The sequence below is a fragment of the Macrosteles quadrilineatus genome, unplaced genomic scaffold (genome assembly GCF_028750875.1).
Source record: "Macrosteles quadrilineatus isolate MER2022 unplaced genomic scaffold, UCM_ALF_1.0 Scaffold_4__1_contigs__length_99947679, whole genome shotgun sequence".
NCBI lineage: Eukaryota > Metazoa > Arthropoda > Insecta > Hemiptera > Cicadellidae > Macrosteles > Macrosteles quadrilineatus.
Genome location: NW_026542597.1, coordinates 20,126,692 through 20,153,753, shown reverse-complemented (window position 1 = coordinate 20,153,753; position 27,062 = coordinate 20,126,692). Strand labels below are relative to the sequence as shown.

Below are 27,062 nucleotides of genomic sequence, written 5' to 3'. Positions count from 1 at the left end.
TAAACACTAAACAATATTCTTGCTCTTCGGTGTAATCGTACACCGAATTCGTGCTACAGATGTTCAGTAAAGAAGCTTAGGTAAGCTCAGATTGATGTATCCGTTTTGTCAATCTGACTAAAGAACAAATCCGACTTACCAAATGGGATTTACTTGCGCGATCAGGGGAAATGCACACCTGTGATGGACTTATTCAATGAACACCTCCGTCTAACATTATTTATTTTAATTTTGCTATTTTTTTTATTTCAACATACTGTACCACAGCAGATATATAAAATCTGCGACCACTTTTATTTGCTACAAAACAACGAGAAAAATCACATCTTTTTCATATAATAAAAAATGCAAATGGTATTTTACAGAATGTTGTAATTAAATATCGTATTTGTCAGGACATTTTAGAAGACAAATTTAATTTCAAAGACCATAGCGAGAAGGGAGCAGTTAGTTATTACAGAAAACAAAGAACGCGTCAAGACTTGAGTGGTAATTTATTCAACGAAATTAATTTGTAATTTTCCCCAAAAGGTCACCGCTTCCAATTCCAAGTGTTAGTGGTGCCACTAAGGTTTGAGTAGACGGCTCGAAACAGTCTAAATAAATCAAATCAGAATACTCAACATTTTCTACAACTAAATTAATCAGCAAATCGTTATGTCAGTTATTTTAATTTGAGACACGCTGTCTCTTGTATTTGCGAGATAATACAGTACCATACAATATGTTTGAATTCTATAACAGAACATGACAAAATTGTATATGCTTTACAGTTGACAAAGTCAAGTTTTCAGATGGACCACTGATGAATTTACTTGATGAATCAATACCGGTAAAGGTTTAGATGTATTATTTATTATTGTTTGATAAAACAAAAAGCGTCTATGGTTAGCAAAACATACACATTTCTTTAGGATAAGTCGACACTTAAAATAATCATTAATTTCACCATATTTTGCATATTGACTTATGCAAGCCAATTATTTTCATAGAACTTACGATTTCTATATTTTCAGAATTCAAAGATAACCTCGCTAAAAGAAATTCAAACTCTGAAAAAATACTAATACTTTATTTATAAACACCTGACAAGTTATTTATTGTAACACTTTAGGTGAATCACCCTGTATACTACCTAATAGTCATTCTTATAGACTAGCAGAAAATTCTAAGTTTTATTTATACCCGATATTTGAAAAATTCGTTTGAAGAAAAAAATATTCTCAAAACAATTTCACTCAAAACGTTACCAACATGAAACGCTAAAAACACAGTACATCAAATACAGAAAAGGTCGTGAAATCAACACTAACTCAAATCAATGGTATAATCCTATGATTTTCGATAACCTACGAAAAGTATAAAATCGGATTACGATTTTTCACACAGCGGGCACAGGGTTGCCAACCTCACATATAACCGGTGTTCGGTGTTCACAGCCTTCAGAATCACATCAATCATGACACGATGACGATTTATCAAATCACCAAACAGCTGACTTGGCCATTGGCTATTGGCTATTGGTCAGCCGTCGTTAGTGGCTTGTAAATGCGATTGGAAACTGTTACCATCTGTTACCATACGGTTTGATTTCACAATGGGTTCGACTTTCAATAGATTGATTTCGTTTCATATCGTTATCGTTATGGTCAGAGATGATTTTTGATTTTGTACCGTAGTGGGAAAGAAACTAGATTTGGCATTTTATGTAATGTTTAGGGGGAAAATAGCAATAACTATTATCTTTGCTAATGTTCTACTGGTTTCATGCTTATAACTCTTATTTATAGCATTGCGAGACCTTTATAGTGCGAACCGAATTAATTTAATTTATCGTCTGGAAGTATTGACAAACGTGTTGACGTGTAGTTAAAATTATACATTCCCGTGGATGAGATATAATTTTGCCATCCAGAAAACTCTAGTAAACGGAATGGATAAAGAAAATAATCCAGTAAAATTTATATTTGTACAAATTAAATATGTATTTTATATATAAAACCTAAAATTATTTTACCAATTCATAGTAGATTACTATGTTTATTAATATCATTGGGAATGATTTAATCTTTTAACTCTAGTCTTGACTAAATTTTGTATATTAATTTATTTGTAAAGTTGTGTTTCAAGTGTATGGCAACATATTTAGGAGTATCTTAGAAATCGAATTTACAAAAATGACCGTTTGCTCGCTAAATAAAACTTGTTTTAGTTGTTGCGACATTTAATTTTTAAAGGAGAACCATTAAACCCATCCCTAAAATAAACTATTTTTCAACTATTCAATAAAGGTTTCTGTAAAATTTTTCTAAACAATCGGTTGCATTTTATACAAAGTTTTTAGCGATTTGTCAAAAATTAAATTTAAATTATAAACTTACCATTACTGCGAAAATTATAATGATTCTTTACAATGCATTCAAGATTATGAAAACACATTTTAATGCCATTTTTATCTTACATAACTAGCCATTCTACACTTATTCGCATTTCAATTTAAAAAATTCTAATGGAATTAAATTATCTGTTTGCTGTCAAAAGAGTCATTGGTGTTTGTTTATTCAAAATATCCGAAATTAAAACAGCTGTGTTGTTATAACTTTTTTATTTCAAATAAACAACATATAACCGTAATATAACTATAACAGTAACCAGGTTATAACATAGTTATACATATAGTCAAGGCAGTTATTCACCTAATGCGGTCCTATCTAGATCTGCTATCACCACCCCATTAATTAACTGGAGGGGGTTGGTTCTCACTAGTCCAAATCACTTTTGTGTGATTTAATAATTTCCCTAGATGAAATGATTATAGCATTGATTAAAATAATCAGTTTGAAGATTGTTATTTGCTGCTGAAAATTGGTTGACGCATTTATTTTTTCGTACAAAATCTTTTTCACTCGGTGTTCACCTGAATGTATACTTCCCAACTTGAATATTTTTACACGTAAAATATATTCTTTCTAAACTTGCAGTCTTACACACGAGTACGATTTCAAAAGGTAAATAATTTCAGGGAAGAACAAAAATTGAAGCTTGTAACAATTTTGTAAACCCACATTTCAAAATTTTAAATGACAAATCATAACAATTTAACTCACGGCGATTTCAACGCCAACAAGAGACATTTTTGGTGCTTTATGTTAAAACGAGGTCCCAAATCACCTGACGGATCCCATACAAAGAGCTAGGTTGCTCTGAATGCATCTCAACTTGATCTAAGGCTTTGTTCACACGGAAGACACTCCATCAATTTCACTTCTTTACACTTGCTAGATAGATAGTCGCGTTTATTACAATGTTTTAGCATTTGTATAAAAGAAGACACGTTTTAAATCAGATAAAATTGTAATTGTATACTATTCTTCTAGGGAGAGTAGGTTAATATATGACAGTCACTGATTAAAGCAAAAACACGTGGTTATGATTCTAGGAAAAATATAATTCCGTGAAAAGGAAAATGTATTTTATAACCATGTCAATTTAATGAATTGCTAGATAGTTTGAATAATTCAAACGTAACCAAAGAACGGGTTTGTTAGGATTTATTAGTAAAATATGTTTATTACTGTATGTCAGTCAACGATTGGGTATGATGATAACAAATGTAACTTAAAATCAAAGTAAGTTTATACATATTTATCGTCTAGTCGATGGTTACAATATGTGGGTCGAAAAGTTAATGACTTATTTTATTACATTCGTATAAATATTTCGTAAACCACAGTATACAAATTGTTTTTCAACAATTACGTTGTAAATTATAATACAACAGTAAAATTCAATAACATACAGATTACTTCGTGCTTTAATTTTGATGGAATAATTTGATTTCGTATCCATTAATGATTATCATACAACTGATTTAATTTATGAGACAAGCATTATTTCCCTAAAAATAAATCAAAGAATTGTAAGGGTTTGGTACATTGATGCGTGTTTTAGCTACAAATCAATAGCGAACGTGAAGTGAACTACAAACAGAACGCGCCAAACTTGGCAAACTTGGGTGAAAGTTTTACGCGTACAATGAATTCGCATTATGAGGAATTTCGCGGGGGAAAATATTTATTGGACGAAATTTAAACACTTTCGATAAACTATACGCTTTTAGGACTCAGGTTTGAAAATATACATTTGCAAGTAACATTTACGTTATAAATCCTACCATAACCTCCGCTAATACAATGCCGAGGCGTTGGTGTGTGGCACGGCAACGTCGCACCGGCCGACTATTGCTAGTGCGACAGCTGTATTTGTAGGCCGGGACTGCGGCGTTGCCACTTTTATCTCGCCGTGGCCTCGTACGAGAGGAGGCTATGATACTACAACAAAGCAATGCTATAAAAGGCCGCTGCTGGTTTAGAATTTAAAGAGTGACTTTCGTCCAAAAGTCTAAAAATGTCGGATACCACAAACTGCTTTTAACCGTATTATACTTTTGCGTTACAGTGTTAGAGAGCAAATCGGGGAGGTCCCACTGAAAATTCTAAATTCTTAACTGTGTATTATTTTGAGATATTTTAATTTTTATTGTGTAAAATTACTCTACTTGAAACAAAATAACTATTTTTTGACCACTTATAAACCACCCCCCTCCCCCCCTCCCCCATTTTAACCGAATTTGCAGCCTTTCACAATAACCGCTAAGGCTTTTTAACTATAAGTAGTAGATTGATGATTGAAGTGTCATTTGATAGAGTATATTACTGCAAACAAAGTTATGTATTAGTTTGAAATTATCTCTTCAGATATTATTTCTACAAATTTTAAAATTAAGAAAATAACAATAAAATTTTCGCAATATAAAAAAAATTAAAATAATAAAAGTTTCATTAGATAATTGAAAGCGCATACATAACTTTGTCCCTGTATATGTAAAGAGTAAGCATGCAAAGTTTCACTGCTGTATCTCTAATACCTTTTGAGCCTTAGCATTTTTAGTAAACCAACTCACGGTTTTCTTTACTTTCGGGAATCGCGCGTTTTCTAAAATCAATGGTTTTTTGTTAAATTTTAGCCAAAATAAGAGCTCCTAGTTCACTATTTAAGTTTTTATTGTTTACAAGTACTGCTAGTGTTACTTTTAAGAACATTTTTGGTCAATATACTTACGTAAAAATCTTTTTCAGGCATATGTACAATCCGTGATTATACAAGAAAAACACCGAAGTGATGTTTATTTCACCAAAAATTCGAGTGCACATTCAACTTTAAATATTTTTTACTCCATGAAATATGTAAATTTACATCAAATTGTTGTGTTTTTATTATATAGGAAGATTTTAATAAAAAATAGGTACAAAAAATAAAAATCCGAAATTTTTGAAATTTTTGACAATTTTCAGTGGGATCTCCCCTTAAACAAAATGAACATCTATAAAATTATGAGATTGTTTTAAACTAGGAGAACTACTTTTTAGGAAATCTCTTCCACACAAATAGAGACGATAAAAACCGACGCTCAGAATAAAACTCTAAGAAAATATTGTAATAAAAATTAATAATTATACATTTTAACTTCTTATGAAAAGTCTAAAGCAAGACAAGTAAACGCTTCGATAGCTGAATGTAGACATCCCATTTCAGTTGATCACATGTGCCTGGATCTTTCAAGGGTTCAATTTAGCCTCTGAGAGAGAGAGGAATACTCTCGCCTGATCTAACTCAAGATGAATACGATATTACAGTTTTGTATCTCAATAAATGTTGAGATAAATACCATATTTTTTCTTTTGCAAATTTAACTAGCATTCAAAATTTATTAAGGTACTGGTAACAACCAATTCACTGTTACACCAATATTTAAAAATTAATAGAGAAGATCAACAAATGATTAACTGTAGCATCTCAATTAATTTTTATGCACACTTAGTTCAAATAAATAATTTTTCGTATTCATTCAGTACTTTTGTATGGACAGTCTTGCGAGTCAGTTTTATTCAATGTATGTGTAATGCACAAACACTTAATAATAATTCAGTTAAATAAAGTATAACCACTTTAACCACTTTCTGATAAATTTCAACTCAAATCAAACCAATAACATCCCTATACAACCTCGATAACTCAACATATCCATTATCAAGACACCCTACCTCGCTCTAGGCAGTCCACACTCTTGCTCTCCGAGAAGTGCACCTTGCGGCGGCGACGTGCCGGTGCCAGAGGTATATCCTCGTCGAGGGCGGAGCCCGACAGGTCCACGGGGGAGAGGTTCTCCCTGCTTAGCGACGACACCAGGATACCTCGTAGCTTGGCTAGGGCCGAGGGTGACAATCCTCTCTCGTCGTCTCTCTCCTGGTCCATCCCCATGGTCACTTGACACTTCACTACGAGTCTACCATTCCTAGAGGCACTTCACACGGGAACACGTACATTTCATGATGTTCACATATACATTCTGGCGTCATTTACATCCTGAGGTATATGTTTCATCGATATACTGTAAAACCGTTGACTATGAATGCTGAAATAAAGAATTTGGTCCTACCATGCCGGATGTTGTAATACAGGAATTTAGATTACAATTATGTCTTAACCTTAGTGATATTATCAGTATCGGTTATTAATTTTATACAGTACTGTAAAAATAGTCAAAATAAAATGTTAAAACTATTTCCTCAATGTTGAGTTATTTGATAAATTTGTAAAACAAAGAACACACAATTAGCAACTTTCTGGTTGTATTTTGTGGCTAAGGTTGAGTACCACCAGACCAATGGAGAGTCTAATTCAGCATGCAACGTCAATGGTGTTACAATACGATTATAATTTTATCGTTATTGTGACGTTTTGTGCCAACATGAATAATATATTTCCCCCCCCCCTTTTAATATATTTTTTATGCAATTTAATCGAAGAACAAATATTAAAAATTAAAAATATTTCAAGCGACCAGTCGATAGCATTCGTTTCGAGCATCGTACCCACCAAACGCTTGTCCATTATAAAATCTGGTGTTCTAAAACACAAATTCTCACAAACATAATGTTGAATTTAGTAAGATTAACAATTACTGAATTATTTATAATCACCCTATTACTGACCGTTGATTTTCTGCTGGAATAACAATTGCTCTGACCTCCAGACATCTTAATTGTATATTTACATACCAAGGCTAATGGGGCTGCCTCACTTTCATTTCGTAATACTGTCCAAATTAGACAACACCGTTTCCTCTTATTAAATCCACGCGGCGAGTCTTGTGTGATTTACTATTGCACTTTGTTTGAATTTTAATAGTACGAAAAATAAAAAAAAATATACCTGTACCAATTACGTATTTCGCGATTTAAGTTTTTTCATCTGGCATATAACCGTTCCTGAACAGTTGTGTAAGTCGTATTGTTTTCGGTGATTTCGCATAAACTTGGATTTTATTTGCAAAACAAAGCCTGGCACAGCAGGAAGATCCGATAAGGTAAAAGTTGGACCAAAGCCGGCGAAATCGGACAAACTTAGCCCATTCATCAACTAGCCTGTCTGAGCCACTAGTTCTGTTCCACTGCTAACCTGTGAATATAGATGCAAATATAATGCGGACGAAATATTATCTCGTCTTTCAACTTAGCCGAAATATAGAATAATATATTAATTATTGTTTCAAAATCAATTTATGGACAATAGTTAAGACCATGTATCAAATTTATATTTTGCAAAATCCCTTCATTCTGCCTTAGTTATCATTCTCGGCCTATACACATGAATCTTAAAATTATTTTTAACTACAGACGGTAAACTAGTAGAGTAATTAGTTTATGTATTGCTTACCTCAGTTTTACGAAAAAATGAATTGATTCAAACCAATAAACGTTTTAAGTATGAGAAATTTGGCTTCGTACACAAGATACCCGCGTTTCTTAAACGTTTCATAAGCTAAGAGACCATTGAATATGCAAAATTGAATATTCGTGCAATCAATACGATACCGTTTTTTATTGAAGGGGTTTTGGTTTTTATAACCAATGTTTAGCTAATTAAAATGTTTAAATGTTTTAAGCTAAAATTGGCAAACTATTCTATTTATATTACAAGTAAAATAGCAATATCTCAACTCAAGTATCAAGAACCCTACCAAACTTTTTGCTAAATTTAGTTAGGTTAAGGAATGCAGGGATCTTCTTCAATAGTCATTGTTTAACAATCAACCGAGTATAAAGGTATAGGCCTGAAGCAAAATAGTATTACTGTAATAATTGATATTTAAAATGCAAAAACACGTTTTAAAAACAATCTGTGAATAAAAAAAGTACTAACTGCATCGAATGTAACGTTAATCGATAAATGAAGCAAAATATACTTAAAACATTTCAAAATATTCTAACTAAATACATACAACTTCCCTAGTCATGAGTAGTCCATGTGATATTTACCATAAACACTTGTAGTTACACAGATGGTACACACACACAAGCGATACTAGCGCTGACACATTACACCATAACCGGTTCCTAAATTCCACCAATCTCTACTGCGCAATCGGCTTTCGGCAGACACATAGCCAAAACATATTTATAGTTGTTTAAAATCTTGGCAGTAAAATAATATAATTTATCATCAACTAACTACATCGTACATTTCTTTTGCACCACATCACCGTATTAATCAAAGTGGTCATACAACTATAATAGTTTTTTTTTTTTACCTATCCTTTAAACGTTTAAACCGAAACCACACGTTTCTCTAAAATAATCTGGACGGAAATGGAAAATCCAAGCATTAGATAAATAACGAATGATTTTACAGTGGTTATTTGTCAACGTGCCCATCACTGTACGCTTTGAATTGCAACACGACACAGTAACTAAACTATAGATTTTAACGTTCTTGAAAATTTGCAAAATGTCTCTGACGAAAATACAATAAAAATACCTTAAGATTTCTTTTTACGCCCCTGACTCATTTAAACATTTAAGCAAATTTAAGTACCATATATCACCCCACAAAAACGTTAGGCCTATTTCATTGTCATTTGTATTTTACAAACCCTTTAAAAAGTTGGTGGTTCAAATAAAAGGATATAAATAAATTTAAAATATTTTATGTCCAATACACACTGTCACGAAATACCATTGAATAAATTTAATTCAACTAGCCCAACAAATGAATGTAAAGAAGGTATCAACACATAGGCAACCATATATAGATTTCAATGGCAAATTAACAATCACATCGATGTAGCAATGTTCAATTTTAGATAGCAAACGAAGAGACACAAATCTACAAACATCACGTCGTCAGGTTTAACCGACTTTGTCTCTACACTTAGCGAGGAGATAACACACGGGATGTAGACACTAGACAGTGATGTGTTAAACATTGTCCCCGATACAGCGATGTCCGCTCCACCCTATGTGTTTCATCCCCTATACAAGGGTGGAACTTTCTACAAACAGCGTATTGTTTAGCCTATTTGTAAGATTACAACATACACTACCTAAACGATTTTTATTAACTAACATAATCCAATATAACAAAAAGTTAAAGGCTTACAGAATAAAACTAGTAGCCTGGAAATAATACCAATGTCGACGATAACTCTGCCTACGAAAACAACAGTATTAACTTAATCATTACGTCATCATGTACTTTGTACAACAACTGAGCCAACCTTGATATTCTCATCCTGAAATGCGCGCACCAAATTCCACGCATCACGGTCGACATACGACAGCGAAATCACAGGGTTGGTAGCCTTGATACTGTATGAACAACTAACAACCTCTGCTAAACTAGTTTTACTTAAAGAAAAACATTAATTCTTTCGTAGTTTCATAACTTCAATAACATAAATTGTATTCTGATTAATTGTTTTAAACACTCTAACACAACAGTAATCTCTTGTTTCAAACACCATCGAGATTTTACGGTGAGCATTCGACAACTTTTCTCCAGACAACTTTCCGACTCTTTGCATAAACTCAATGCCTAATTTACCAAAACTTAGAGGAGTGACTCCCTTGGACAAATTCGTTAACCACTCTGACTGGCTGAAAAATGTCCTAGTTTCTGTCAAAAAGACTATAAAACTCTATTATACACTTTCATACACTTACTTAGCAGGTGTCCAATTAAGGTGCAAAACAGTAATTTAAATAAGAGATCATCTGCAAACAACAAAATCTAGGAAGAAGCGGAAACTATAGTGAAATGTCGGGAACTAGAAGTTGAATACTAACAAGTTGTAGCTGAGAATGCCAGGTTAGGCAACTATGACGGTGTTACGTGGTAATTATCGTTTTCCTAGGTTGGCAGTCCTGGGAGCCTGACTGTCTAACAGGTTAATTAACCAGATAACCGATCTTGATGGATAATTAGGTTATATTTAGCGATTACGCTTGCAGGGAAAACACAAGCACAATGCATCGTACAGCTGTGAAGATTGTGATAAAAGGAGCCAAGGACAAGAAAATCTAGGAAGCAGAGGTTTAGGATTAAATCATGATCAATTTTAATCACTGGTTACTCGATAGTAGTTTGGATTATCATCTGATCTTAAAAACCAACAACCGTTGATTAAAATTCTTAGATAATGATCGTATTTGTTTGGTAAATAAATACGATTGCGAGTGTGATGCTTGGAAATCCAAACACCAACACCAATGGCATTCCAATCAATTTTAAATATTTTTATAAGAAATACATTTTAAATACATGTCTTAATGTGTATGTACCATGCTAAATGTGTAACGTGGTATTGGTGAACGAATTAGAAAATATGAAATAAGCGACAACCATAGTTTACGGTAATCCACGACGAAGATGGTTCAAAACACATAATTTTAAATATAAATAAATGGTTTCAATGATATTTGGAATATCCGACCTCGCTAGAGCAGAGCTTATTTTATACTTGGAATATTGTTGTCGAGTTACAAGTTTACATTTTGACAAAATAAACTTCTAAAAATAGTTCTGCCACTTTATTCGGTACAAATCGATCTGTTATAAACAGGAAATTAAAACGGAAATTCAATCACTCGTCGAATATTTGCAGCACAGTAATCATTTTCACGATTGACAAGATTTTATAAACTTTTTCAACTGAGAACTATTTATAAACGTTCACTGCATTAAAAGCTGTTTCAACTCCGTATAAAAGCGTGACATCTCAGTGTTGGGGGAATACAGCACAGAGCTATTTACAATTTTAATAGAATTCTCACACAAAGTAAAACCACTTTGGCGGGGCGTCGCTTCACAACAGTATAATGGGTTTACTGTGTGAAACGTCCTTATAATCCTCCAGGGTTTGAGGTTATTTTGTAAAGGTTATCGTGATTTCCGAATCTACATGTATTTAACTACTCTTCATTACAACTGGGTACGACCACTGTTAGAAAATATTAGGGCGTAAAGTGACTCTTTTCCAACCAAGCTCAAGTTTCACGACCGAGGATTGAAAGATACTTTTGCCCGTGAGATGAACTATATTTTTCCTCATTTTGGGAAAAAAACTCAAGTACTTGTTGTAAAAAGACAACCTCTCAAAACTACTTCCAATCTGTTTTAAATTGTGGTAATGCAAACAAGCGAATCTTTGGTAAGCGGTTCAATCATTTCGTCTAATACGATTGTGTTGGTGTACATTATACTACCAGACCGGTGTAAATATATAAGTTAAACGAATTGGAAAGAGTTTTGGATTTACCAATATATTGACGTTCTAGATAATTATAATTAATATACACAGCTAAGGGAATGTTGAAACGCGAATAACGGTATAAACTAAAAGGATCAAATAAAAATACCAAGAAATTACAGCAATTTCTACTGTACATAAAACAAGGTAAAGATTACAAAACCCAAGTAAAATACAACCTCAACGTTTACAAGACACGGACATCGCTGAAATGAGATGAAGAAGTAAAAGACGTCCAATATCTGAACTGATATAAGGGTTTCCATCACGCGATATCAGTCAAACTAACATGTCCATGTCTACTGAGGTGCGCTGACAGAGATGAGGAAAATACACACGCGGTCTGTGTGGACAATAATATCAGTTCGTATACGACAACTGTGTAAATATACAAGTTTTATACACATATGAAAAACAGTTCGAAATGATTAGGTGTAAGTAAAAAAATTGAACTGTTTCATGCGAACAAGTAAATAAATACCTTTGTGTTACGTAAATATAGCCTAATTCATGTATCTAAAACGGATTATAAGAGTTCAAGGGTACAGTTTATTAACTGGGCTATGCTAATATCGATTGAAACTATCGAATTGAAAATATCGATTAATAATCGATATTTTAGCGAATTTCCCTATAGGGAAATAGCTATTTTACTATATCAATTATAAAACGAAAATGTCCTAACCTAACTAACTAAACTTCCCGATAACTTAATGAAAAAATTGAATGAAGGTTCACTAATCGAATCCATAGTTTAAATCAAATCCATAGTTTCAATCGATATTAGCATATATACAAGCTGTCTTAAGAAACTGTACCCGAGTTTAAAGTAGGGACAGAATCCCCAAAACTAACTTACTCGCTTCTTATACCACAAATTAATATTATGCCCAAAATATATACGAAAAGATTAACCGACGGAGCATAGAAATTGTTTTCAACTACAAAATTAAACCATCTCGTTGTTTTATGTCACAAAAACATTATTAAAAAATCTATTTAATTTAAAAAATCAACCCCCCACAAAAAAACCGAGAACATTCACATTGACACAAAAAATCATATAAAATAACAAACCAAACATGTAACTAACCACAAAACTTCACAAACACAATCCACCACAACACAGGTTTTCAAGAATGGAACTCGCGAATGAATGGACGCGACCGCACGGCGCGAACCCGCGAAGGCACTACTGCACTGACTGTACCTACACTACCACAGTGCCTTTCCACTACCACAACCACTACCTACACGTCACCAGACACACCTAGCCACGACCTTGGCAGGTACAGTCCCTGGCTGCGGACAACTTTAAAGTTGAACTGGAGGCAATATGAGAGGCTACGGTAGGGTTCAATGGGTGTTGAGTGTGTAAGTTGCTCGAATTTGAGAAAGGGAATGCAGGGAAATTATGTTGAGAGCTACAGTAGGGTTCAATGGGTTTTGATGTGTAAGATAATCGAATTCGAGCATGGATCAGCAGGATATTATGAACACTTGAGAGAGGCTATGAGGTCAAATGGATGTCGAATGTGGTAGTTGATCGAATTCGAGCAAGAGCAATCATGTTGAAATGCTATGGTACGATTCAACAGGTTGTGGTGGGGTTATCGAAATCGAGCAGGGGACCGCAGGATACTATGTACGATATGGTTCAACGGTGGTTAAATTTGGAAAAAATTATCGAACTCGAGATTATTGTGTTTTGACCTTTTGGCACATCAAAATGAACAAGTAAATTGGTCCTGGTTCTTAGTTATTTCCGTGACACATACAATAATAGCTTCTTCTTCCCTATAGGAAAATTTGCTTAAATATAAACAATTCACATATTTCTTTTATAAAAGTTTCTTTGTATTAACCATCTCTTGAAATGAGTAAAAGCACGTCAAATGTTTAAATATAGGCTATTTAGAATCAATATACAGTATAAAATGTATAAATCGAAGCTTATAAAAGTCACACTATGAAGTGAGGAAGGAACATCGTGATAAGATGTCTGGTAGGCCTACATAAGGTTGTGTGAAAGTTTGTGGGAATACCCAGGTTGTATTTAGTTCTGGGTGACAAAATGTTAATTTAGCCTTAAAAAGTGCTTTCTTTTTTTTAGATTAGGTATGGATCGAATGTTTATATGTTAAAAAATAATTTGTTGTAATTTCAATCTACTGAAGTAAATTATAACAGGATAACTCGGCTATATAAAAAATACTTTTAAATATTACTCATCCCGATTTCCTGACAAATCACATGTATTAACGTGTCATTACGTTTTTTGTGAATACAAAGTACACATTATTTGAATACAAAGTGTTTTCATTAGTGCATGATTTCAAATTTAGACTGAATGCAGCGTTGTAAGCGGCTTGCCCGAGGCAAAGGCCGTGAAATTAAACCCCGGTTTGTACTTTGGTTGTCTGTGGTCAAACTTGCATAGAACTGCTTTCGTTTTATTTTTATAAAAACGTGCTTTCACACTTTAAAATCTGAAAATGTAATTACAATAATTAATTAATAAGTAATAAGTAATTAAATGTAGTGCTTTATAAGTAAAGAGCAGCGACCATTACGTTCAAAGATGTAATTGATTGCCTATCAAGGTGTAATTAAATATTTGAAGTAGAGCTACAAAATACATTATAATATGCAAACTAACCTTCGATTTTGCAATTTTAGATACACAATTGTATAATAATATTATCCTAGTCGCATGTTGAACCATCGCCACAAATAATAAAAAATTTGGTAAAGTTACCAATATATACTGCCTCAGTACCCCTATATTACTTATACATCGTTATTTTACAATGCTAAACCTAAAGAACTTAGTGTAAACATGAAACCCTTTAGGTCCCAATCAACTATATTATATTAGAGGAAACCAAACCTCAACAGTATCAAATGCAATAAAGTTCACTTTGAGTAGAATACTGGCTATTTCTCGTTAATATGGATGGTGTGTGAACTTCAATTTATAACTGCCAACTAAAACTTTAAAACATTAAATTTATAAATATTGTAATTTATTGTCAAGAGGGGGTCAGAAGGTTTTAAGGGTACCACTGCTTCTTTATGTGGTATATGATTTTAAAAGAAAAATTAATTGTTGATTGTCAATGTAGAAATTAACTTCGTTTCAGGCTTTGCGATAAAATTTGTTCGTTAGCTATTTTTTCCTCAGAAAAAATAATACTTTAAGGTCCAAGAGACAAAACTGTTTCAACACGATTTTCCCCTGTATCAATGTTTATTTACTATAGCTGTGCGTGATACGCTTAAATCACGTCGGGATCGTGGACAAGCGATGGTCCATGCCTGGTGACGTATTGACATGTAGCCAATACGTCACCGTTATACGAATCAAAACTGTCAAATATATTTTGGCATTGAAAATATTACGGGGTTGACTTATTTCTACTGTATTTTGCGGATGGAATTCTTTATTTAGTTCGGATACGATAACTGTAGTGCTTTATACTAGTTTATTTTTGTTTAGTTTATGAAACAATATTATGGTCATTCACTAATTGACTCTTTATTAGCATTGAATGTACTGTATATAGCAAATATAGGTGCGTTGTCAATGTTGTGAGCGATTATACATTCGTAATACAGAATTACTTTTTTATCGAATAGGCTACAACACTGTAAATTGTATTGGTTACAATTAATTAATTAATAGTTACTGTACTTAAAAATCAGTAACAGGGCTTAGCACACCTAATTTTTAATAAAAAATGACCATTAACCTGTTATTAAATAGGTATGTTCAAAGCAACCTGTGGCTACGCTGTATTATTGTTAATGGAAACTGGACGTTACGTTTTATTTTAAGAAAACAGAAACGTAGTGGAATGAACTAGTACGTCTAATATGTGTGACTCAATACAGCAAACGGCGATATTTTGCATTGCCGATTACGGATTAATCAAACAAGTTACTACAGCTTCCTTCTTCAGTTATTGAAATCAACACACGACTAATTGTGCTGATCTAGGTTACAGATTTCTGTCGAATACTAAAGATTTGTATCAAGTCAAACCGATGGAATGACTTTGTGAGCTACAGCAACCATTTTGTTATACCGGGGTCATCGTGGGCCTTATATAATGTTTCAAAACCCATACAGATTTAGAAAACTGGCTATTCAAGTATAAACGTGACATGGGGGTATGTATCTACATCTAAGGTATATAGATCCATCAAGGACCCACCAACCTTTTCAGCAACAACAAAGAAGGTATAGAAATATAGAACTTAAGACACTAGCCACTAGCGCATTCTGTGACTGGCTCACACAACTATGTTCTGTATTGGTAAAAAAATTGGCAACTGCCGGTGCATATATATGGGATGTCTACGTCAGTATCCAATGGTCGACGGTAAAACTTAGTGAGATGATTAGCGAAGCATAGCCAACATAACACAGCTCGCCCGTCGCCCCCTTCGCCGTCTGCCCGTTCGCCCGTCATTTACTGCATGTGTGTGTGTATATATGTGTGGTAGTGTGTGTGAGTCGCGAGGCCGTGCAAATTAGTGCATAGAGTGATAATTAGCTTTGCCCGGTAATTGCCGTTATTAGCACTGGTTTACGTGACTCTACTTGAGAGGCCATGTTGGCAACACTGCGCTTCACCTGCTACCTACATTGTATGCCGAGATGGACAAGACATTACCACACATGACCGTCAGTAATCATTGTATATCTATTGAATGAAATGTAATACATTTGCACATATCATATGGAAAACCATCCCCTCAATCTATCAGAAAAACTTTGGAATCGTCAAACGTAGTTGCTTCGCCCTCTACGATATCCCGTCAACATTAATTGCTACTGAAGTAAACATTTACTACATACTTTTACTTTAATACTTTTCATTGAAATTGTGAGCCCATACAAAGTAGGTATTTGAAGCCAAGTATGAATGAGATGAGTGTACGATGAGTGGCGCGATCTTGTAGTATTGTTACCGACTACGGCCGACATATTCCTTAGACACAGCTGTTTAATTAAAAGCCCATGCATCTAATGGACCTACAGTTTATGGTGGAATACGAACCACATTTTTGCCTTGGTATAAACGAATTGGTCTAATTATCAGGATGGTACTGCGGATAGTACTCACTATAGCGGACGTTAATTCACACCATGGAGTATCGCATCCACCAGTGCATGCCTATAAATATCCACAATTTAAAGGATTATATTTATTTATCGTCTATACAGCGAATGATTTCTTCAAAATAATACGAATCGTTGAATGTGCCACTTACACATGCACTATTATTGTTGGAAATAAACTTTTAGTAAAATACTGTATAACATCTTAAAAATATCAATAACTCTTCTTCTTAATTGGTTTGTTTAAAATGAGTATCCGACAAAAACCAGCCTTTCGTAGCAACCTCTGTCGGTAGCTCGATTTAACTAAATTTCATCTTAAACCGGCAAGAACTTCAACATGGGACACCCTTACTTCCAAAAATTGGTTCCATCAACTGTTATAAGATTGAAGAAGAAAATTGCCTCACTCAGTGTATTTTATTTTATTTTTGTCTTTTTGACCATGATGTCCAACCCAAAGATTCTAGTAACTTTTTATAACTGTGAACACATAGGTTCCAAACAAGGCCGACAATTGCGTATGAGAACATAACCAAAGAGAGAGAGAGAGAGAGAGGACAGAATGATTGTTGATACAACTGCTTAGCGCCACAACCAACGTCAGTACACGTTGCAACATGGAGATGAATACAACTCAAATAATCACCGCATTCAACAGACTCAATAGACACTGCTTCTTTCACACTTCACAACGTTATAGAAACAAACTACTGCCTGTCCGTGTAATGAAATTAATTATCGTCAATACAAATTCACGCTAACAATGATAAAGTTTAATCCATTTCGTCGGAAAGTTTAGCACAGCTTAATTAAAAGGATATGTTGTAATTAATTTATGTAAGTTGAAAAATTCTATTAACAAATAGAAAATCATATTTCTATCACTATAGTATAGGGTAGGTGAGTGGATGAAGTGCTGGGGCATTGTGATCTCAAGGTTGCCAGTTCAATCCTGAGAAACTCAGCATCATTTTTACGTTCCAAAAAGTTATTTTCGTCATTGTACGAAAAACGCCACGAAACACGCATATAAATGCGTCGGAGTAATAAACATTGAAGCAACATTTTCAATTTTCATCGCTATATCTATTCAACAACTTCTGCGTACATCTCAAGACGATAACAATTGTGTTAGAACTTATCATCTCAGTTAAAAGATTATCTTATCGTAAAACTGATACAACATTCCGAAATATACAACCTGTGCTTGCGTAATCTGCACAGAAGTGTCGTTTGGTTACACTTAATTTAAGTGCCATAGAGTATGGTTGGACTAAAGGTGAAGCCTGCGTTAAAGAGTCAAACAATGGAAAATTTAGTTAATAAAACTAAATTGACTAAAAATTAATTTTTGGAGTGCTTCCTAAAATTTTACCTTTGCATAACCATCACCAAATCTCTTTTATTACAAGTCCCTGTGGTCCCTATACATTGCAACACTTTATTCAATTATATCACTATTTTAAAATGGTATCAACGTTAAGCTTATTTGAACCTAAATACGAATGGAACATGAATTAAAAATGTCTTATGTAAATTAAATGGCGAAGAACAGCTTATTTCTGTTGCCTGGTGAGGACCAGTGATAAAAAAACAGCTTTAGTTAACGGTGAAGAAATATTTGGGCTCAGATGATATGAGTAAAAGTACAGTTTGTATGGTCTGTAGTAGATGAAAGATAATATTGAAAAAAGAAAATAAATTATAATGAGTGCTGATGTTAATGATATAAATTTCATTTCTACAACACCTTACGTACCACACAAGGATTGAGTATTTTAACGTGAAGAAGTAACATATATACATCAAATAAATAAGATAGTTAATATAATTGAGTATACACGTAACTATCCAATGATTAAAGCTTAAGTGCTGACTAAGATCAGCTGTTCCTTTAGTCCCAATATTGAAAGCCCAATGATCACAGCACTCATAGCCGGGTTTATTTTCCACCAAAGGTATAATTTATATACACTCACGATTCCAACTAAACCAAAACCCTACAGTATCATCTACAACCGCGCTTCGCCCACTATTGCAACAAATAGACAAAACGTACAAGAAACTGAATAATATATGTGCCAAGACCATCGACTAACAGGTATGCGGCAAGGACAAAAGCGACTTCCACATTAGGTCAGACCCGCCTCAGCTCGCATGCCATGCTGGTGGTATCATGCCTCAAGGTTCATGCCGTGTGAATCATGCCTTGAGCGTCACGGCATGAAAAATGCACATAAACGTGACAACCCGAGACAGAGAAGAAAGGAAGAAGACACACTGTGTAAACTTTCGCTTACAAAAATATTCAAAACAAGTAAACATGATTTTTTAGGACATTGTTGGAGTTGGGGTGTTCCAGTAAATTTGTATAAATACCTATGTTGCAACTAAATAAAAACTGGAAAGGTAAACGTAAAAACTAGGGGTGTGTGAGAAGTAAATATTTTAATGAATCAAGTCTCCCAAAGAGCTTCAAATTTTGTTGATCAGAGTAATTTTTATTATGATGAAATGGAATGCACGATTGCTTCAAAATATCAAACTTAAGCTTCCAAAAAAAGTTAGATATATACTTCGATGTATAAAAAAAATAATCTAAACCAAATATTACAAGTTTAATTTAGTTTCAATTACAAAATCTAGTCACTGCACGCATACAGCACATCTGGTGTGCTCTTCAGTGCGTGAACCTATCTTCTCCGTTGTGTTTCAATTTTTTAATTTTTTTTATAGAAAACTAATAATAATAACTCCAAGTGTGTGATAAAATATAAATTAGATAGAGGAATTGACTTTCGATTTTTTTTTAATAGGCTATTCCACTATTTGGACCTGCTGTAGCCAATTTATTACTCAATTTATGAATGAGTCTTAGATTACTTTCTTAGATTTTTTTAAATTCATATACGATGATAGATTGGGAACATTAAAGAAGCTTTAGTTGACAAAAGGGCGTCCATATAGATTGGCATTAACTTAAATACAAACTATGTATAGATTGGCATGAAGTTAAATATAAACTACATTAGACAGCATTTCAATCCGTCAGTGCATTGTACATTTTTTTATGCATGAGTTACCTTTATTCTAAAACTTGCTTCAGCTTTCACATAGTAGTGAAATCCCTACTTCACGGATTCAGTGAAATTATATTTACATTTAAATATTTCCGGGATAAGTCTTTTTAAAAATTCCACAAATAGCGTTTCTATACCAACCATAAAATCAGACTTCCAATTCAAACCCAAAATTAGAAATACAGTATCCTTATTGCACACATTTCACATTCAATCTTCCACACAACCTTAGTCACAAGTTATATTTACATGAACAATCCACTAAGTATAGAAATAAAGGTGACTGGCCCAGATATGTAACCACAGGTTCAACTTGTGAAAGTATTCGCACCGTGACGAAAAACTAAGTCGAATTCCGTAAATATGTGTGTATTAGCAAACATGATTTCCTCCAAACAGTTTTTGGACCATTACGGTAGTACGTTAATACAGTTTGCGATTTTTTACCATACGTTAAGCAAATCTGAGGGAGCGCAAACTTAATTGTCTCTAAATGTTTTGTTATAGTAAAATATGAAAACCATCAAACATTTGTAACAACAAACAAAATCTAAACCCAGAATCCAACTACAAACCACTAGCACACGATCTAAACACAGGAATTCAACTAAAATAGTTACAAACCCGTTGTAACTTCAAACAAATCAACTAGTTGAATAGTTTTCCATCAGCTTTGATTGGGTCACGGCTTCGGGTCTAACAGGAAAACGTAATCAGAACCAGATTGATCTCGGTTGCCGACTCCCTGACCTAACATCACGAACCATAGCATCAACGTCTGATCCATCAGTGTTTTAGTTTTATTACACCATGACGATTTTTACTTTTTAAGTAGGGAAATGGTCCAAACAATGGTTTTCACATATCTAATAACCTGTTGTAAGATAAATAAACCATTACTGATGTATAGCCCATTGAAAAATTACATCCAAGCTCGAAATCGATCCTACTTGTATTAGCAAATTCAAATTTGAATGCGATTACGATGACCAGTAATTACTCAGCAACTATAAGTGTATGCTCTATTTAAAGGAAGTATGACTGGCGTTGTTTACTTTATCTGATAAATTCAATTGTGCAGAACTAAGCAAACATATTTATATCAAGAAATATTTTTTAATAACTATTAAATATTGTTAAGGTTTCCAATTGTTTTGGGACTTCATTCAATAGTAATTTCACTTTACATTCACGTAAAAAAAGTCGTTGGAGTTATATTAATAGACGTGTGGTATGAACGGTGAAACATTGCTATTCGCCCACTATGCTACAAATCCGACAATGCACTTGTATGAATTTCTCTTATATACAATATCACAGATTTAATTGCTAGACAATACATTAGATCATCAAATCTACTCCAGAGATTTAAATACGATAAATTAGACTTATTTTAATTAAATTAATAATTCTCGGAGTTATTAAAAGTATTACTGTATTACACAGTAGCGTCATCAAAGCAAGGCAGGATTTTGACTTCACTACCAGCTCAGCTGGGGATGTTTATACAAGCAAGATGAGTTTTGGCGGGTAATATTTCTTCCCTCCACTAAACCTTTGGGTTATGAGGTTTCTTTGACATTTATTTCATTTATTTAACATGTAACTGTATAAACTCTTTTTATGTGTGGCTATACGGTTAAATAAACCACTATATAGGGAGATAAAACATTTTGATCGACCCTTGTAAATAAATTAAATATATGCCTAGTTATGTTTTCATCAACTTTTTACATTTACATAGGTCATTGTCGTTGATGTAGTCTTTGTTAAGTAAATGTTACAGATATATTTTTGTTTAATTGGGGATGTTAGATATTGTTATGTACGGGTAGGATGTATGGGATGAAGTCTAATTGTATGTCTACTCAGGATATATTTAAACACACTGTTTACCATGACAATATAAATAAAATAAAAAGCCAGCTTTATCCCAATGTACTTAGGGAGAAGTGCATTTAAAACCCAAAATCGGCACTTTTGATCTTACATTATTTATTTTTATTAACTTTTCTGTATTAGAAAAGAATAATAGCTCATGCTCAAATCATATATCATTCGCATTTACGGTTGATTGTAATGCTAAAAATATTTATAATGTCTTGTAAAAAAATCCAGTACACAATGTATCATTTGATTGTAGAATGTAAAATTAAAACATATATTGCACATGCCATTATTGATCAAACTGAAAACTAGCATAAGTAACTTATATGGATTAAGAAATAACGTGAGATAGGGATGTGTCCAACAATGTAATAATATTTAGTTATGCGCCTAGTGATTAACTTTTAACCAAGGATACCGAATTTTATGCAATTTGTGCAACTGTTTCAAAATGGGGGACGCGGAAAGGTCGCCCCCGGAAACATCACCCCCCTACGTCATAATGACGTCAGAGACCGGGGGGTGATGTTTCCGGCCGCGGACACTCAATTTCAGTTGCAGCATGCCCACAAAAATAACTCGTCGATATGACGAGTTATTTTTGAGTTTGCGTATTAATTAGATAATTATATTCACTTATCATATACAATTACCAGATTTTCTAATTACAATTGATGTTAACCTTATACGCTAACCCCGATCGTTTTCAAAATGCACACCCCGGAAAGGCCCCCCCCTGCCATGATCACCCCCGGTATACCTGCTGTAGGGCTTGGGCTCGTGACTCGAGCCAGCTATTGTTCACAAGGGTAGAGACTGTCCCATATTACCACCGCTCGACTGAACTCGAAAGAATGGGAAGGATTTGGTATTATTACGCAAATGTTGTGGATATTAAGATAAATACAAATTAACACTTTGATATTGTGCTTTCTCTATAGACATTTCCCCTTAATTTTATACATTAAATTATGTATAAATTACATATAGTTTTTTCCGTCAACGTATAAAATGTATTTGAAACACGTGGAAATGAAATAAAATGTTTATAGTAATAGTACAAATTAAGTAAGGAATCAACTCGTATTAATATGAGCATGCTTCAACCACTCAACATAATAGTGAACCCTCAACAAAACACACTTGACAAACATATTTTCACATTTCCTAATTCTTATATTGTAAACATTGAGCAATAAATGCTGTATATGATATACATTTAAATAATTTTCTGGATTTTATGGTAAAATAAATGCATTGAGAATATTCCTGATTTGATATTGGTGAAGGACTCTTTCCCGTAAAAAGAATTTAGAAAGTAAATATTGGTTAGTTTCTTCGCCAATAAACAGGGAAAAGTTCACACTGTTTACGTTTGCGTTGACAGAGAAGCAAGCAACAGTGTCACATTCACTTTATTTCATGATTTCACACTGCTGATTTTAAATAACTAAATTGACATTGAAGTAGTACAGTTATTCCATGAACGGTCACCCATTGTTTTGAAAGTTACACATTTAAATCTACCTGTAGTTCACAGAATATTAATACGTATAACTTAAAAGTTTGCAAGAGAACATAATCCTAAGTATGGTATCCACTATTCTCAGAGTATTGATTTATGGAATTCGTCTGTAATTTGCAGACTTTTAATTCGTAGAGTACAACTGTATTTATAGCGGGAAGTAATTTTATTTAAAATAGCTGAGACTTCCCCACTTCAGTTATCCCTCCCAAGAATACCTGAGTCAAATACGTTTGTTTAACATAGTTAAGGAAAAGTTTAGTTAGTTATTTACTAAAGTCAGTTTCAACTTTTTACCATAATTCGTACATTAACATAATTCATAATTATCACTGTTATCTAGCCTATGTACTTAATTAATTTGGAAGGGGTTAATTTGTGAACAGAACGCCTCATAGAGTTTCAAACAGATTTTGAAAATGTTAATGTAATTTGTAAAAAGTATACTCTGAAGTTGCACTAACAATAAAATCAGCTCAAAATATGGCAGGGGATTTTCCCCGGTGTTTTCTAGAGACCTGCTACAACGTTTCACATTTTTATAACCCTCAAAATTTTGGTATATCGATATAGACTACACACATTCTACAAAAATGACATAACTTTCATGGCATAAACTTATAGGCCTACTTACACAGATTTGATTTCAGACAAATCTTTATTTTACCCAAGGGTAGAAGTATTAGAGACGTATAGTTCAAATCTACAGATTTCCTAAATACGAGGATCCATTACGGTAGGAGAAAACATCATTTAAAATTGAAACAGTATGCGGGCAAACACCGACGATCAATATTTAAGTAACTACTTGTAACATAAAAACGTCAATGACAGTTTGAAACCAGCTGTTAGTTAAAATACCCCCGTCGCAGCAAACCTGCATACTAAGCGAATTTCCATTTACCCGGCTTGATTTCTACTAAAATATTCCCTATAAATTTTCAGATTTATTTCCTTTTTAAATAACATTAATTTTAGTGAGTAGTTAGGTTTGCTGCTATGGGGAAGATGTTGAGATGTGTTTTTTCAATTGAAATATTGATAGCTTAGTATGAAATAAACCAAATTGCCAAATTTGATTAAAATATATCCATAAACAAGCAAACTAGAACAGTTTATTTATTCTCCATAAGAATAACATGGGAATTTTAAATTTACAATTTTTTAAATTTTCTCCGTAGTCAATGTACATTCAAAAACACTTCAATATACTAAATTATTTGTTTTTTTAAGCTCTTCAAAATGGCCTCGAGAGAAATTTAGAAATTTTAAGTTTTTAGAGTCAAAAATTAGAAAAACCCATTTTTACCCCATAAAACCCCCCATAAACCCCTGATCCCATGGTCCGATTATGCTGGTTCGCGAACTCGTTCGAATAAATGTAGGTTTACACGTTTGTACCAAATTTCATCAAAATCTGATCAATTTTGCTCGAGTTATCGCGCTAACGGACACATATATAAATATATATATATATATATATATATATATATATATATATATAAGTAGATATATTCATGTCACTTCTGGGCCAAAAAAGGAGCCACTCAAAAATTAAATGAATTTTCCTATTTTTTATGCAATATGCTATATTTTTTACCCTTTTAGGTCAATTTCTAACATTTTTATATTTTTCTAGAAAAAGTATATAATTTTGATGAAATTTTCATGAATATGTCTATATTTTACATAAAATTGACTACAAACTGAAATGTTTTTAAAAACAAATAAAATTTTAAAATTTTTTATTCAAATATTCTAAATATTTTATTTAAATTATTGTTTTTGTAAATAATATTTTTCCTATTTGAGTTATTCAAAATTTATTAAAAGTATTGAATTTCTCAGAAAATTCTAATGATATTTGATGTATTACAAGTCCATATTTCATTTTAAATAATTTTAAACTTAAACATGAAATGTTATCAAAAATGATAATCTTAAGATAAGAAGATAAGTATTGATTTAAATTAAAAATAAATGTCACCAATGAAAAGCTTGTTAAAAATTAGTGCTATTTCATATATTATACATTTCTGTATGATTAAAGATAATGTAAAAATCAACATAAACAAATTGTGTTGTAAATATAATCTTATTGAAGGAATATTAGTCTATGGCCTAATTTGTTTGGTCGATCTTTTTATGAAAATAAGTGAGTGAATAAAATAATAACCAGTTAGTTGAATGTTAGTAAATTGCAGTGTGGATTAAAATAATTATTTTGATTTATCTAAACTAATCGAAAAGTATTTTATAATTAATGCTTAAAATGTATAATCAATGGTTAAATAGTTAGCTAATGAAACTAGCCGATTGAACAAAAAAAAGTGTCAAGTTAGCAAAAATCTCGTCATTAGCTATCATAATGGGTGTGGCTCTGTCGACTGGCTGATTTTCTATGTATATTCTCATTTTGTTTTATGAAGAAATATTTAAAATAAGAGTTTATTGATGGTAAAAGTTTATTATTTATTGATTGAAGATGAAGTATAAAGAAGATTAACTATGAAAATTGTGAAACTATCGTGTTGTGAAGTGAAATGTGTTTGAAGTGTTCATCACCATATTTGGATTGTTCAAGTGTTTTTAACTAATATTTTAATAAGTAAAAGTGATTTATTGAACTATTTATAGACTATTTTTATTGTTTGTAATCATAACTTGTTTATAAAACAATCAGAATTTTCAAGGTCAAGTGATTGCTGCTTTGTTTGATAGTTTTTTGCCAAACCATATGACATTCAAGGACAGTGTGCTTCTAAAGCACGCTTTGATAAATCTGAATTGTACAGTAAATATTTTGTGTAAAAAAATTTAAGTGACTGTGCTGTTTTATTTGACAGTTTTTTTTGCCAAACCAAATGATGTTCAACGAAAGCGTGCATTGAATGCACGCTTTGATAAATCTGAAATGTTCAGTAAATATTATTTGTTTATGTTTGTGTGAGTTATTTTGAATTCCTATTCAGTAATTTAACTGTTAATATCGAATGTTTCAACTTATTATTCGATTGTTAGTATCGAATGAAATTATTTGAAATATATTGTATGTTATAACTTGAGTGTTTTTAAACCAATCTTAACCAAATTTGAAACATACACTCATTGAATATTAAAGAATGTTTTTGACTTATGTTAAGGGTAGTTTCATCCCTTATTTTGTATTTTATTTATAAAAATGTAAAAAATTATTGAATAATTCTAAAACTTAAAAATTATGAAAAATTATGTTTAAAATCAATGTTTTTACTAAAATTTTCCAATTTAGGGTGAACTACCCTTAAACTGAAAACCTTAATAACTTCTTTGTTTTTAAAGATATTTTCATGAAATTTGGTATGATATATCTATAAGGTAAGTACAAATTTATTAAATAATAAAATTTAAAATATTTATTTCTTGTGACCTTGAAAATCAAAAATTTTTATTTATTAATATTTTTTAATGAAACAAATTTTAAATTAACAATAGTAGTCTCATTATTCATAAAATATAATAATATTTTGAAAAATATGTCAAAAAGTAGTAAATAAATTGTGGTTTTATAATAATTTTATTTGATTTCAGTTATATCATTTTTAATCACATTATACTCTAATAATCTTTCAGACACAACAACCACATAGCAATTAGTTTTACTAGCAACAGTTATATCATAATCAAAATCCATATTTATAATAATATCATTCTTTGAACCAGAAATATTAACAGGAGTTTTTGTTGTATCAATCACATACAATGGTCTATTTTCAATGAATTCTGTTGGATCATAATACATTTCACTAT

The 27,062-nt window shown here is 32.5% G+C and overlaps 1 protein-coding gene across 15 annotated transcripts in view; it reads right to left on the bottom strand.

Annotated features, from left to right (window-relative positions):
- Nucleotides 1-27,062, bottom strand: part of LOC128991277 (ensconsin-like) — a 221,286-nt gene that overhangs the window by 82,199 nt on the left and 112,025 nt on the right. The window contains exons 1-2 of one of the 15 annotated variants that reach the window (XM_054414010.1): nucleotides 12,744-12,841; nucleotides 6,105-6,451 (exon numbers count right to left, since the gene is read on the bottom strand). The exons of 8 other annotated variants lie outside the window; for them this stretch is intronic. In XM_054414010.1, coding sequence (XP_054269985.1) covers nucleotides 6,105-6,321 — 217 coding nt within the window. In that variant the 5' untranslated portion in view covers nucleotides 6,322-6,451; nucleotides 12,744-12,841. Of the gene's footprint in view, nucleotides 1-6,104; nucleotides 6,485-12,743; nucleotides 12,842-27,062 lie in introns of those variants that run through there. 6 more of the 15 variants (XM_054414012.1, XM_054414016.1, XM_054414017.1 and 3 more) reach the window with 6 other exon arrangements.